This window comes from Polyodon spathula, unplaced genomic scaffold (genome assembly GCF_017654505.1).
Source record: "Polyodon spathula isolate WHYD16114869_AA unplaced genomic scaffold, ASM1765450v1 scaffolds_1417, whole genome shotgun sequence".
In the NCBI taxonomy this organism is placed as follows: domain Eukaryota; kingdom Metazoa; phylum Chordata; class Actinopteri; order Acipenseriformes; family Polyodontidae; genus Polyodon; species Polyodon spathula.
In genome coordinates this window covers 66,836-79,026 of record NW_024472897.1, presented here as the reverse complement: position 1 = coordinate 79,026, position 12,191 = coordinate 66,836, and the positions used below count along the sequence as shown (strand labels likewise).

At 44.6% G+C, this 12,191-nt stretch overlaps 1 protein-coding gene across 3 annotated transcripts; it reads right to left on the bottom strand.

Annotated features, from left to right (window-relative positions):
* Positions 1–2,806: 2,806 nt before the first annotated feature.
* Positions 2,807–10,205, bottom strand: LOC121309624 (torsin-4A-like). 3 transcript variants are annotated; one of them, XM_041242637.1, is made up of 2 exons: positions 9,772–10,205; positions 2,807–4,190 (listed from the first exon to the last, which is right to left on the bottom strand). In XM_041242637.1, the coding sequence occupies exon 2, from the start codon at positions 4,123–4,125 to the stop codon at positions 2,932–2,934; it is 1,194 nt and encodes a 397-aa protein (XP_041098571.1). In that variant the 5' UTR covers positions 4,126–4,190; positions 9,772–10,205; the 3' UTR covers positions 2,807–2,931. The 3 variants fall into 3 exon arrangements, with proteins under 3 accessions (XP_041098571.1, XP_041098573.1, XP_041098572.1); XM_041242639.1 differs by lacking the exon at positions 9,772–10,205 and adding an exon at positions 7,140–7,269; XM_041242638.1 differs by lacking the exon at positions 9,772–10,205 and adding an exon at positions 5,126–5,232.
* Positions 10,206–12,191: the final 1,986 nt, after the last annotated feature.

Sequence of the window (12,191 nt, the reverse complement as noted above, 5' to 3'; positions counted from 1 at the left end):
TGCAGGAACACTCTCACCTGGAGAGGAATGTGGGAGATACGCTGCGGAGATAAAAATATCCTTGCTAATTAAAAAGGGCTGCCTTCAGGGAGCCATGCCGTTCCTATGTCTGATCTGTTGGCTGAACAGAGGAGTCTTAATTGTACATGCATGCATGGCTGGGTTGGGTGGGGAGTATGCTTCAGAGGGGGTGTGAACTGAGTCACTGTGGACTCACAAAGGCTCGGGCCTTTTACAAAACTGCAATTCCACACTTCAATGCTTCCAAGGGCAATATCATCAAAGAACCTTGATTAGGGCATTACCTGCTGCCAGTTGACCGCATTTGGGAGTTACGAGGTAGGCTACCCTAGTCCTAATCCTGGTTTAATTGCGGGTTGGAACTGATAAACAATGGGCTTATTATTATCTGAAACATTACGAGTCTCTAATTTAAAGAATTTAAAGGTGTATTTTCCTTTTCAGTGTTCGGCCCTCCTGTTGTTTCGCTAGGCGTTCTGTCTGAACGTTCCGTGGTCAGCTGCAGTGTGGTAGTGCCCTGCAGCGAAGCCTCCTGATTGGTGGATGAAAGTTCTGAAGGTTTTAGTTCTAATTCTATCTGCCTGACGCTTTTTTTCTTGAATGAATGCATTCATGCTGTTGGAGTGTGCGTGTGTGCGACAGTGTAATGTATATCATTTACATCTCTTAACTACCCTCACCAAATAAGCTTCCATGGCAATTGAATATGAGCTCTGCAATGCAAGGCATCGAATCCGTGCTTAGGGGCAATGGCAGAAACAAGGGGATCTACAAAGACAAGGAAGCTGCCATTAGTAGAATATAAGAGCCTCTGTTGCCTGAATCAGCTTACTAATTATAATGATTGTTATTTATCATGCTGCTTTATAATTACTTCTCTGCTGTATGAAGGCGGTGAATGACATGATGAACTGTGAAAAATTGCATGACTCACCCTGGCCTATGGTTTATGTGAATTAGACAGTATTCAGATTAAATTCATTCCTTTTGTAGGTGGATTTGTTTGTAAAACAGAGTCATCTCCCTCTCCCTCTCCCTCTCTCTCTCTCTCTCTCTCTCTCTCTCTCTTTCATGCTATATATTTTTAAATATACTCCAAACAAACTATATATATATATATATATATATATATATATATATATATATATATATATATATATATATAAAACGAGAAAGGATCTTCCAGGTTGCTTCTCACCTTCTCATGCAGAGGTGATTTTATTTCACTAGCTGTGCAGTGTCGCCTGAGCTGCACCGGGGGGCGCTGTGACAGTGGTTATGTGCCAGGAAAGAATACAGAGCAAATGGAATGGTTTCACGCTCAGCTTCCGATTCCAGCACATTCCAAACATCTATTAACTGGAGTGCAGTAAATCAGCGAAAAGGGAAACTATTCAATCAGCAGTTGCTTCTGAAAAGACTCCTGAAGGCTGGGGGGTATTAACAGAGCACCGCACAACGCTAATAATCTCCGCCACTTCCCCAAAGTGAGTCTTTACGAGTCTTTCAGAAGCAATTCTTACTGCAGTAGTTAGTAAGCATGGGTGATAATGATCAGGAATAGCAAAAGAAAATCATACCGCACACACATAATAGGATTACAATGACAGATTACAATGGAATGCTAGGTCCCTGTACCTATATATATATATATATGTGATCATGGTGTTCTTGATAGAACCATCTGACTCTGAATCATCTTGTATTATACCATAGAAGACCAGGGAATTTAAACCAGAAGTTTACAGCTCTACTTGGTAATGTGTGCCCATTTCCCCCTGCCAGCTGTATATCTGTTGTAATGAAGTGCTGGATGCATGTTGGCTGCCGTACAGTGTTCAGTCTCCGCAGACGTTGTTTGAATGCCTCTCCGGCTCTGTCATTCGCGAGGTGGTAACAGTATACGAGGGTGTATGCCAATGTGAGATGTTGCACTGCACTGCTTTCCTCAAACATGTGAGCATTCACTCAGTTCAAGCTCACACCTCGTATGGGCTATTTTTCTTTTTCCTGTTGCGTTCGCTGTAAAAGGTGCTCGTGGGAGAACTGGTTGAGATCTCTCTGAAAGAAAAAAAGCAACATTCCACAGTTTTTGATTTCATTTATTTATTTAAATATTAAAACAATCATTAAAGAAAGCTGCATTTCTTTATTTACACTCGTCAAAGAAAACAAGTTAGTGCCTACTTCCAATTACATGAAATATCCCTAACCCTTTTCCTTTTAGCTGGTTTGTGCATATATAAACAAATACACCTGAGAGAAAGTGAGTAGGAGGGAGATACTGTAGCTGTCTTAAGATCTTGATTTAACCAGGAATGACACGAGCGCTTTAGTGCCATTAAACACGGCAGCGCTGGAATTATGAATTAATATAAACTGGAGCTGCACTCCATAGCCTGGCCACCAGCTCCTAGTGCTGACCTTCACTGTTCACATTGCAACACAGAACCAGACTGCAACTCTCTACATAGAAATGCCTGCCTCTGGAGGTGTAACCTCTGGAACTAGCTTTGGGAATGGTTCTGGTAAAGACAGGGGAGTTAGTCAAAGCAGAAACACATTTGTGTTGATCTACATCTTCCACTTCGTCCAATTAGATGTTTTAATCCGGTTATTTTAAGAGTGATGGGGTTGGTGAGACGAACCCCAATCCCCCCCACCATGCGGGATCTCCTCTTTTCCTTTTAGAATTGCTTCTTTTTATTCCCGAAACCTCCTGCGTGTCTATCCGCTTCAGCAAGATTCCTGATAATAGGCTGCAATGGTCCCGCTGGGGAGTCTGGGCAAGCAGGATGCAGGCAGGAGGAGGCATAATGATGTGGTTAAGGAATTTCCTGTTTGAAAGGGTCTGTTTTTTTTGGCACTCCTTTCAGTGCAGAAATTAAAACCCCTTGTCTCTTGACTCAATCATAAGAGGTTGACCTTAGCTACCACCTGCTTGCATCCGTTCATGGAATATTCTTTGTCCCCGGCCGTGTAGTAGGATATCTCCCCAGCCAGACGCTCAATGTGCGAGCTGTCGGGGTAGAAACCTTCTTGAGTCATCTCGTCCAGAAAGCAGTTCATGATGTGGGCCTTCTCCAGCAGGGAGAAGGGCACGATGTCTGCCTCCTTCCAGACAGGGTGGTACTTGGACAGGGAGGCCTTGAGCTGCTTCACCAGCTCATGGCTCCCCTTCTGCCTCCCGAAGGGGTCGCTGCTGGAGGAGTTCTGCAGGACGAACTTGGTGATCTCTCCTTGGCCGATGTTGCTGATAAGCACGTAGACCGCATTGAGGAACTCGTTGGTCTGGTTGGCCTGGAAGCAGCTGTGGAGTAAGTCCAGGATCTCCGTGTGCATGAACTCCACCTCGTCGAAGATGAAGACCGGGATCCTCTCCTCCGATTCTCCCTGGTTGACCATCTCCGTGATCCTGCCGGCTAAGTCCTGGGCGCACATCGTGGCCTTCTCCTCTAGGGGGCAGTGGTGCAGTACGAAGTACTGCAGCACCAGCTGGTCTCGCGTGACCGAACGGAAGTGACGCGCCAGGATGCGCCCCAAGTGGCTCTTCCCCACTCCGATGGGCCCGTTTAAGGAGAGCACCAGAGGCTTGTTGTGGACATAGGTGGAGAGGTAATCAGTCAGGAGCTCTATGATATTCTCCATGGCCGCCTTCTGCCCGAAGACCTCCCGTTTAAGAGTCTTCTCCAAGCCTTCCAGGTCGTACTTCTGGAGGTGGTCATCCAGGTTCTCTATGGCGTTGTAGACCTGGAGGAAGACTATGATGCTAAGCAAGAAGAGGCAGCTCTTGGCTCGGTTGCGCTCTTGGGCTGGCAGGTACTTCCGCCCGCTGTTGGGGAACATGACGCGAGATTTCTTCTTCTTTTTTCTGCAGATGCAGGGGCTGGCCGTGGTGCCAGCTGCGGCCGTCTCGAAGGTGAAGATCTCGGGTCCAGTGTTGCCGCGGTGCAGCATGGCAGCCCTGGACTGCTCCGCGGCGAGCTCAGCCCGGCGTGCCTTGAAGACCTGGTATTTGCGTTGAATCCGGACCATGGCCTGCAGCTTGGAGGTGAGGCTGGTCATCCGCGGCGTGGCCTTGTCCGTCTGGCTTTTGCCCTCCATCTCACTTCCAGCAGCATCCAGCTCTGCAGATTAGAATGCCACCCCCGCTAGGCAGCTGCAAGACCCTGCAAGATAAGGCCACTTCATTAGACTGCTGTGGTCTGGACTGTGCATCATTTAGGAATGCTTTTTTTTGGTTAATGAGTCTCTTCTATACAGATAAATACAAGGAACTGAGTTACATTTCAGTGAATTTTTATAAGGGTGAACATATGGCTTTCTCCACTCTGTACACCTCGCTTCTCACACACCTTGTCTCACTGTACACCCACCTACACATTTGGAAGAGCTTGTGATGGCTTCACACGGCCACTCTATTTAAGCCACAAAGCTTTCTCCCTTCGTTCTGCACTTAGAACTCAGCACAAATTCCCAGGAATGCAAATCTCTAATGCAAATCCCTCCACTGTGGCTACAGACAAACACAGCCTCCTGGCGCAGACAAATAGCAAACAGACAGACATACACTGAGTTTAACAGGAATACAGTAGTACATTACCAGCCCAAGAACAAAGAGAGACATCAAAGATTGTGTGATTGATATATATATAGATGAAATATGGAATAGATAGAGTAGTAAGCCATGACAGATCAAGGTTAAATCAGCACCAGTGGATCACTCAGAACAGGGTATTAAACACACAGCAGATGAGACACAACCCAACACAGCTGGCCCATACAGCTCTGGCTAAATGTTTTGCATCCCCCTGTTGAATGAACTAATCGTGCTTCATAAAGTCCAGTGAAACCTGTTGAATGATGTGCCACTAGCATATTGAATTACATGCCACTTTCCAGATACTTAACGAAAAACATTCAAAAATGTGACATTTCGAAATCTAACATGAAATACTGTACAACCTGTGTAAAAACTACCCCTTTCATCCACTGACGAACAACGAAACTTACAACTATATAAACAGGTGTGCCTTGGGTTAATAATAAAAAGAGCTTATTAATACTCCTACGCACACACACACACACACACACACAAAAATACCTTTAACATCTCCGAATCCTTTTCACTGCACTCCCAGTGTGTTTGCTGTACCAACTCCCTGACTCCACACACACACACACACACGCACACACACACACGCACACACATTCCTCACACACACACACACACACACACACACACACACACATTTCACACACACACACACACACACACACACACATTCCTCACACACACACACACACACACACACACACACACACTCCACGAACAATCCCTGCTTGAATTATTGAGTTCCAGCAGTCTCAACCGAGCACAGGAAAAACTGTGCAAACACTTTTTCTTTCTTTCTTTCTTTCTTTCTATCTTGCCCCCACCCCACTTCTTCAAGCTGCAAAAGGTCATTTTGTTTGAATTCAGTCCAAACGTTTGCATACTGGAGTCCAGAGATGCTCCAGAGCTGATGAGTCAGAGCGATGACCTCCCTGATCCTCACTTCGCTCTGCCATAGCATTTAAGAGGCTTCGCTACTTCATTCTCTTAAATACATTTTATAACTCCTCCCCGTACTGTTATAGATCTGAAGCTCTAACGCGCTCCACCTTTCATTTTTGCTCTGCAGTTGATACTGACTCTATACACACCGCCTATCTGTAACCAATCATGCAGAAAGAGCCCTTGGACCTTTTAAAATAAAAACATTTTATTTGAGTTCAAATAAGAAGCGCTCACAAAGATTGCAAACCTCATAAAAAAAGGAGAGTAGTGAGAAAATGCAATCAGCAGCAGCTTGCTCTTAGAAACAGCTGTGAAAGTGGCTCTGTGAAACAGAGCTGTGAAAGTGGCTCTGTGAAACAGAGCTGTGAAAGTGGCTATAAGAAACAGAGCTGTGAAATGAAACAGAGCTGTGAAAGTGGCTCTATGAAACAGAGCTGTGAAAGTGGCTCTATGAAACAGCTGTGAAAGTGGCTCTATGAAACAGAGCTGTGAAAGTGGCTCTAAGAAACAGAGCTGTGAAAGTGGTTCTTCGAAACAGAGCATGCCGCTCATTTGCATAGATACACACTTCAGGTCACTCGCTACTTTTTTTGCATTGGAACAGAAAAAGAAAAATCCCCTGACTGTTTGGAGATTGCAGCCCGCTTGCTGGTCGCTGTGGGTTTGTTCAAAGGGGAGAATCAGCCTCTCTCGGAGCGCTCCAGTGGGTTTTCATTGAGGAGAGCAGAGGTGACTTTGTTCTCTGGGTCGTGGTAAAACGCTGTGCCAGTTTTTTGGTTTTTTTGGTTTTTTTGCACGGTCATTAGCTTTATCAAGCTGCTCAGAGGTATGCACGTAGATGTCCAGTCACATCAGGCAAAATTCTGCGTTATTTCCAGGATGAATCATTTGAACTCTGTGACGGAGACTCAGAGCAGCATCTCACAAACCACAGCCATTGTACAATGACGTGCAATGACTCGAGGAGGGAGCTTCGAAGAACTGTGGCTCCCAGAGACTGGACAAAGTGTTAGAAAGACCTGCAGTGCAGTGTTCACCTCTAGTGTCACCACAATTAGAAGTGCTCCCACTTTGTTTTATTCCACTTTGCTGTGCTTTTATATTTTAGTAGGGAGGTGTTGTTTTTAAATAAATATTTACATTGTATAAGTCATAACTATAAACCCAGTCCTTCAAAAGAGGCCTACAGTCATTCCAAACATTCCAAGGAATTTCACTAGGACTGGAACATATTTTACTGAAGGATAATTGCTATAGCATGCTCCCTCTCTCCCTCTCTCTCTCTCTCGCTCTCTCTCTCTCTCTCTCTCTCTCTCTCTCTCTCTCTCTCTCTCTCTCTCTCTCTCTCTCTGCACAGAACCCATTTCAATAGACATCGCTGCATTTAAAACAGAAGTAACTGCATGACAGTAGCCGGCTGTTTCAGGTTATAAAGTCGAGCGGTTATGAGATGCATCATTTAAAGTATTGTCGTTATTAGGTCTCTGCTCTCTGCAAACAGAGAGGGAGAGAGGGGGAGAGAGAGAGGGAGAGATTCTCTTTAAAAGCATCGGCTTACCTTGGCAAGGGCTGAGTCTCAGGGCTCTGGCTGCTCTTGAAACCTCTGTACAGGATGACAGGCCTCACACACACTGAACAGCTAGCAGGGCCCAAGTGCTCAGTAGCTGCTAGCTCAAACAAATAAGTAGCTGAAAGTGTCGAAGATGCAAAGCAGTACTAACCTCTACTCCCCCCCCACCCCCCCTCAATCGCCACACCCCTCTCTCTCTCTCTCTCTCTCTCTCTAACCATCTATCTATCTAAAGCCATTTCAATCATCTTCAGAGTCAAATATTTGTTTTCCCATACCTGGCGTGACTCAGGTGCATTAGTGAGAGAATAGCGACACTGTGGCAGGCTGGCGAGTGGATAGAGGCCCAGAGACAGACTGCAGTTCAAAAAAATAACTATTTTATTATAAATAAACAAAAATAAAGTGCACAAGGGCAAAATAACAGATACTCAAACACAAATAAAGCAAAAACAAAACTCACAAAAATAAAGTTTCCAGGCTGGGCAATGCCTTCACTGGATTTAGAAAATTCAAAAACCACAAAACAAACACCAACCTGCTTCCTCAGCTCCCTCTCCCCAAATGAGAAGCAGAGGCCTCCTTTTATATCAGGTGGCTGGGCGCTGATTGATCGTTAATCAACCTAATCAACTAATCAACCCCAGCCACCTGAACATAATAAACCCAGGCAGGTAGGGGAAGTTAACCCCATCCCTGCCAATTTAAAGGGCAGAGCTTTGCTCTGCCACAGACACGTTAACATTTGACCTGTAGGATCCCACTCTTTACAGGGAGGTACATCAGGCTTGAACGAGAGCTGGTTCTGAAGGAGGATGAAACTCTGATCAACGTTTCAACCTTCAACACAAATCCTGTCCAGCCAGTGGGGCCGGCAGAGGCTGGCCAGGTTTCTGTCATCGATCCTGGCAGGATATATTCCATCCTGGCAATCTGGCTCACCCGGCTTCTCCAGCAGCAATTAGCCAGGATTAGAAAGTGTTTGATCTTTCATCAAATGTGGAATGAAAATGCTCTTGCAGAGCTGCATACTGTAACTGTCACTCCCTGTCAGGGTTACAAACCTAATCTTGTTTTTAAAAACAAAAAAGAAGGTTTTGAAGAGTATAGTTCAAGCAGTACAGTTTGAGTACGGTTTGTTTTTCGATTCTCCTTTGAAGAAAAAAAAAACTGAAACCAGGAATGTAAGTCGATACTTTGAACCTGCACCCCAGGCTCTGTTTGCATTATTACATTCTTGTACTGGGAGTTACACTTGTACAGTGCACCTTATTGCAAATAATACCAAGAATACTAGCATACAAGAACGCCTGGCAGCAAACGTGGGAAGCTAATGGATACCAAGGCTGAAATGATAGAGAAGCTGTGGAGAGGGGTCCCTCTGTCTACCACCACACCCTTTCACAGGAATGAGGAAGAATGAGAAGGGTCCATATTTGAACAAACCCTATATTTAGAGCATTTGAATGATCTCTCTCTCTCTCTCTCTCTCTCTCTCTCTCTCTTATCACTCAATGCCACGCTTCCTCTTGCACACAGGAACCGAACCGCTCTGTTTTTTATAAAGCAACTGTACCAGCCTACTTCCAAGTCCTTCTGTTCTAATCACCTGGCCACACCGCATCCCAGCCCCTGAGCTCTAACCACTAGGCCACCCCATCCCCCAGCCTCTCAGCTCTGACCACTAGACCAGGGGTAGGGAACCTCGGCATTTCATAGCAGACCTTGTTTCAAACAGGCCCCTAGCTGTAACTGCTAGGCCACTTCCACTCCCTCTACAACAATGTGATTGTATTATTAAATCTCTGAACAGCTAAAAAGAACAAGCTTGTTCAGCTACGACTTGCTCAATAAACCAACTAGATGCTGACCAGCCCAGGACAACTTTCCTTTTATTTTTGTTCTAGGAAATAGCCCCTCCTTCAATTATATTATCTACACAGTATAAACCAATGATCTTTATAGTACAGCTGCCAGGCAACATGCATCCACTGGTGCCCCTCCCCCCAAAAAAATCTCTTATGGGCCCCCATGGATTTAGCATTTGCAAATGTGTGCCCTCCCCAAGCTGTGAGTGTGCACTGTGTTTTAGTTTCCCAGCTGTGAGTGTGAGTGCTCTGTCTCATTGGATCACAGAACTGCTGCAGGAGTTTACTTCCACAGGGGATGTGAGCAAAAAAACAGTTCCTGTTTTAAATGTTTTAATTTCACTGTGTGGTGCTTTTTTTTTTTTTAACTTCAACTGACCCTGCCAGTAAAAACAATATCCCTTCACTTTGTACCTTTCCCTTGTCATCTCGCTGCACTGCCTTGCACATGAATATGAATATGACAGACTCAATGAACACCCCCCAGTCATAGCCTTCACTTTTTGTTCTAACTTGCATACTGTAAGCGCAGCTAAGTCTCTCTCTCTCTCTCTCTCTCTCTCTCTCTCTCTCTCTCTCTCTCTCTCTTATCAGTGATCCGGACCACCCTGGCTGCACAAACTCACATCCTGACAACGTGTAGTGCAAATGAAAAGCGCCCTCATTTGACATTTCACTTATTCTTCTAGAAGCAATGGAAGTATGACAAGTTTCATGAGAACAGCTTAAGCAAAATACAATGACTTACTCACCCTCTCTGAGTATGAACTGGCAGGGCTTCTGTTTCCTGAACACTGCATGCACAAATGTTTCCTCTGGCCGTGGTGTCAGGAATCTGTCTGTTCCTGTTTGAAGGGGGTCACGTACAAACTAGCTCTCTCTCTCTCTCTCTCTCTCTCTCTCTCTCTCTCTCTCTCTCTCTCTCTCTCTCTCTGAAATGCAACCTCTCTCTGAAATCTGCAGCTGTGTCTTTCTTCTAGTTAGATCTGCTAGCTGGCGGCTAATCCCAACTCAAAGGATTTTGGCAACTTTTCATAGAGGAATTAAACAATTGCAAATGGATCTGTTGCATTAAAACTACCACACTGTGCAGAGCTGCCACCGACTTCAGAAAACACTGCTGATATGCACACAGAGGAACTGTTTCGTAACTGTCGCAAAACATTCTCTCTGCCTGTATGAGTGACTAACCACCTGCTGCTTTTACCCAACCTATCTGATCTTGTCTTGTACCACAAGTGGAACGAGAGTGATGCTTCGAATGAGCGAAATCATCTCAGATTAAAATCGTTCATGTCAGTTCATTCTACAGGGTGATGCAAACAGCTGCACTGTGGGGGTGACCAATGAATAGCTTTCTTAAAGCAGAAACCCAGCAGTGTTTTCAGAGGCTTTCACTCTGATACTTCACGCTTACAGGAGTTCAGGTTTAACTAATAGCGTCCTGCTGTGGATTCGATTGTAGGCTGCAAATGGAACAGTGACAGTGCCAGTTTTATGAAGCTCAGAGATGGTTTTATAGGCAGGCGTTAATGCTTTCAAAGGCATTCGGTGCTTTGCATGGATATTACCACAGAACCTATATCCTGGAAGATGTACCTTGTTTGCATGCTGTACAAGTATGGCTGCGGTAACTAGGTCTTGTGTGTATTCAAAGCAGGTCATTCACTGGTCACTTTGATCTTATCTGCTGTCTTTCAATGCATTACCTCATATATACAATCTCCAGGAAATTGTAAACGAGATGCATTGTGCAAAACATTCCTTTGTAACAATGCAGGGTTGCGGTTATAGTTAACAGGAATGAATCATACTAAAAATAACCATTTGGAAGGAAGTTGAAAAAAGATAAGGGGAAAAAATTAACTTTTACTCTGCATATTGGTTTTTTTTAAGGATTTTTTAATTTATTTTTTAAACTGAAAACAGGATAGCAGACAGGGAAGCGGAATTTGATGTAACGCAGGTATTTAAAAGCCAGTGTGTTCTTTAAAAAAAAAAGGTGTTATATTCCTTCCATAGAGAAGCGCATGCAGTCTGTATCTAAATCTGTGTGCTCTCTTCCGCAACTGCTACTGTGAGGAACTCAATACTGCTTAAAACTAAACAACGAAAGGAAGTCCAGAATTATATGCCATCAGTGCGCTTTTCATTCACTTATTTATAGAAAATACATACGCAGTATGCAAGCAGTTCAACCCTCAGCAATGTCAAGTCTTGTTTCCAATCTTATCCGCAGAAGTGTAGTTCGTTGGAAGCCATACCAGGAACGAAGCACACCAGGATCATCATGTAAGAACTGTACAAGGAAGAAGCACAGAGAAGAAAGGACCGCATGCATGCCTTGCACAAGAAAAAAATGCCCTGGTCCTGCTTGGACACGAGGGAACTGCGAGATTTTAAAAGTGAGTGTAAGGATTAAGCAGGTTTTGTGCAGAGGTGTGCATGCAATCCTGCATCACCTTGCTTTAAGCGTGTTTGTTTAGGGAACTGTTTCATGGCCTGATTGTGTTTTCACAGCCTAACATCAGAAAGGCTGTGGACTGTATCGGGCGCTAGACTTTGCATGTTCTATAGGAGGCTGTAAGATTGATACTGGGGATGATCTAATTACAATTAGATCTAAAACTAATTCGAAGCAACGTAAGACGGCAGTGAAGCCCCTAAATGAAACGTCAGAGTCGGTTGCACCTGGTGACTGGTCACTGGGTGTGTGCTCGCTTTCGGGAAACAGCGTGGGACTGGAGATTTGGAGCAAAACGCTTTGAGAATCTAGTCTATAATGTTTCTTGCTTTTACACTGTTAACTAGACCTGTCCCCCCAGAAAGGGGGGGGGGTCCATTCGCACTTACACAGTCAGAAATTTGAGAAGGATGATTACAATCAAAACCTCAGCTTGGTAGACGTATGATAAGAGCATTGGGCGCTGACAGGAATGAGCTGTTTTGAGAATTGTTTCTTTTTTTTTTTACCCATTTGCTCTCTTTTGTCACTGTCAAACCAGCTGATGGTTTTTAGGCACAGCCAGGCAGTTCTGACTCACCGATCTAGATCACGGTTTACCCACTCCGGAAAACTACTCAAACTTGACCTACTGTTACAAGATCCTTTCTTTTACTCATGCCTGTGGAGAGCGTCTGGCTGTTAACTTCATTATGGGAAATGTGCATG

Coding starts and splice junctions, on each gene's coding strand:
- LOC121309624 (XM_041242637.1), bottom strand. CDS start 4,125: ATGGAGGGCAAAAGCCAGACGGACAAGGCCACGCCGCGGATGACCAGC.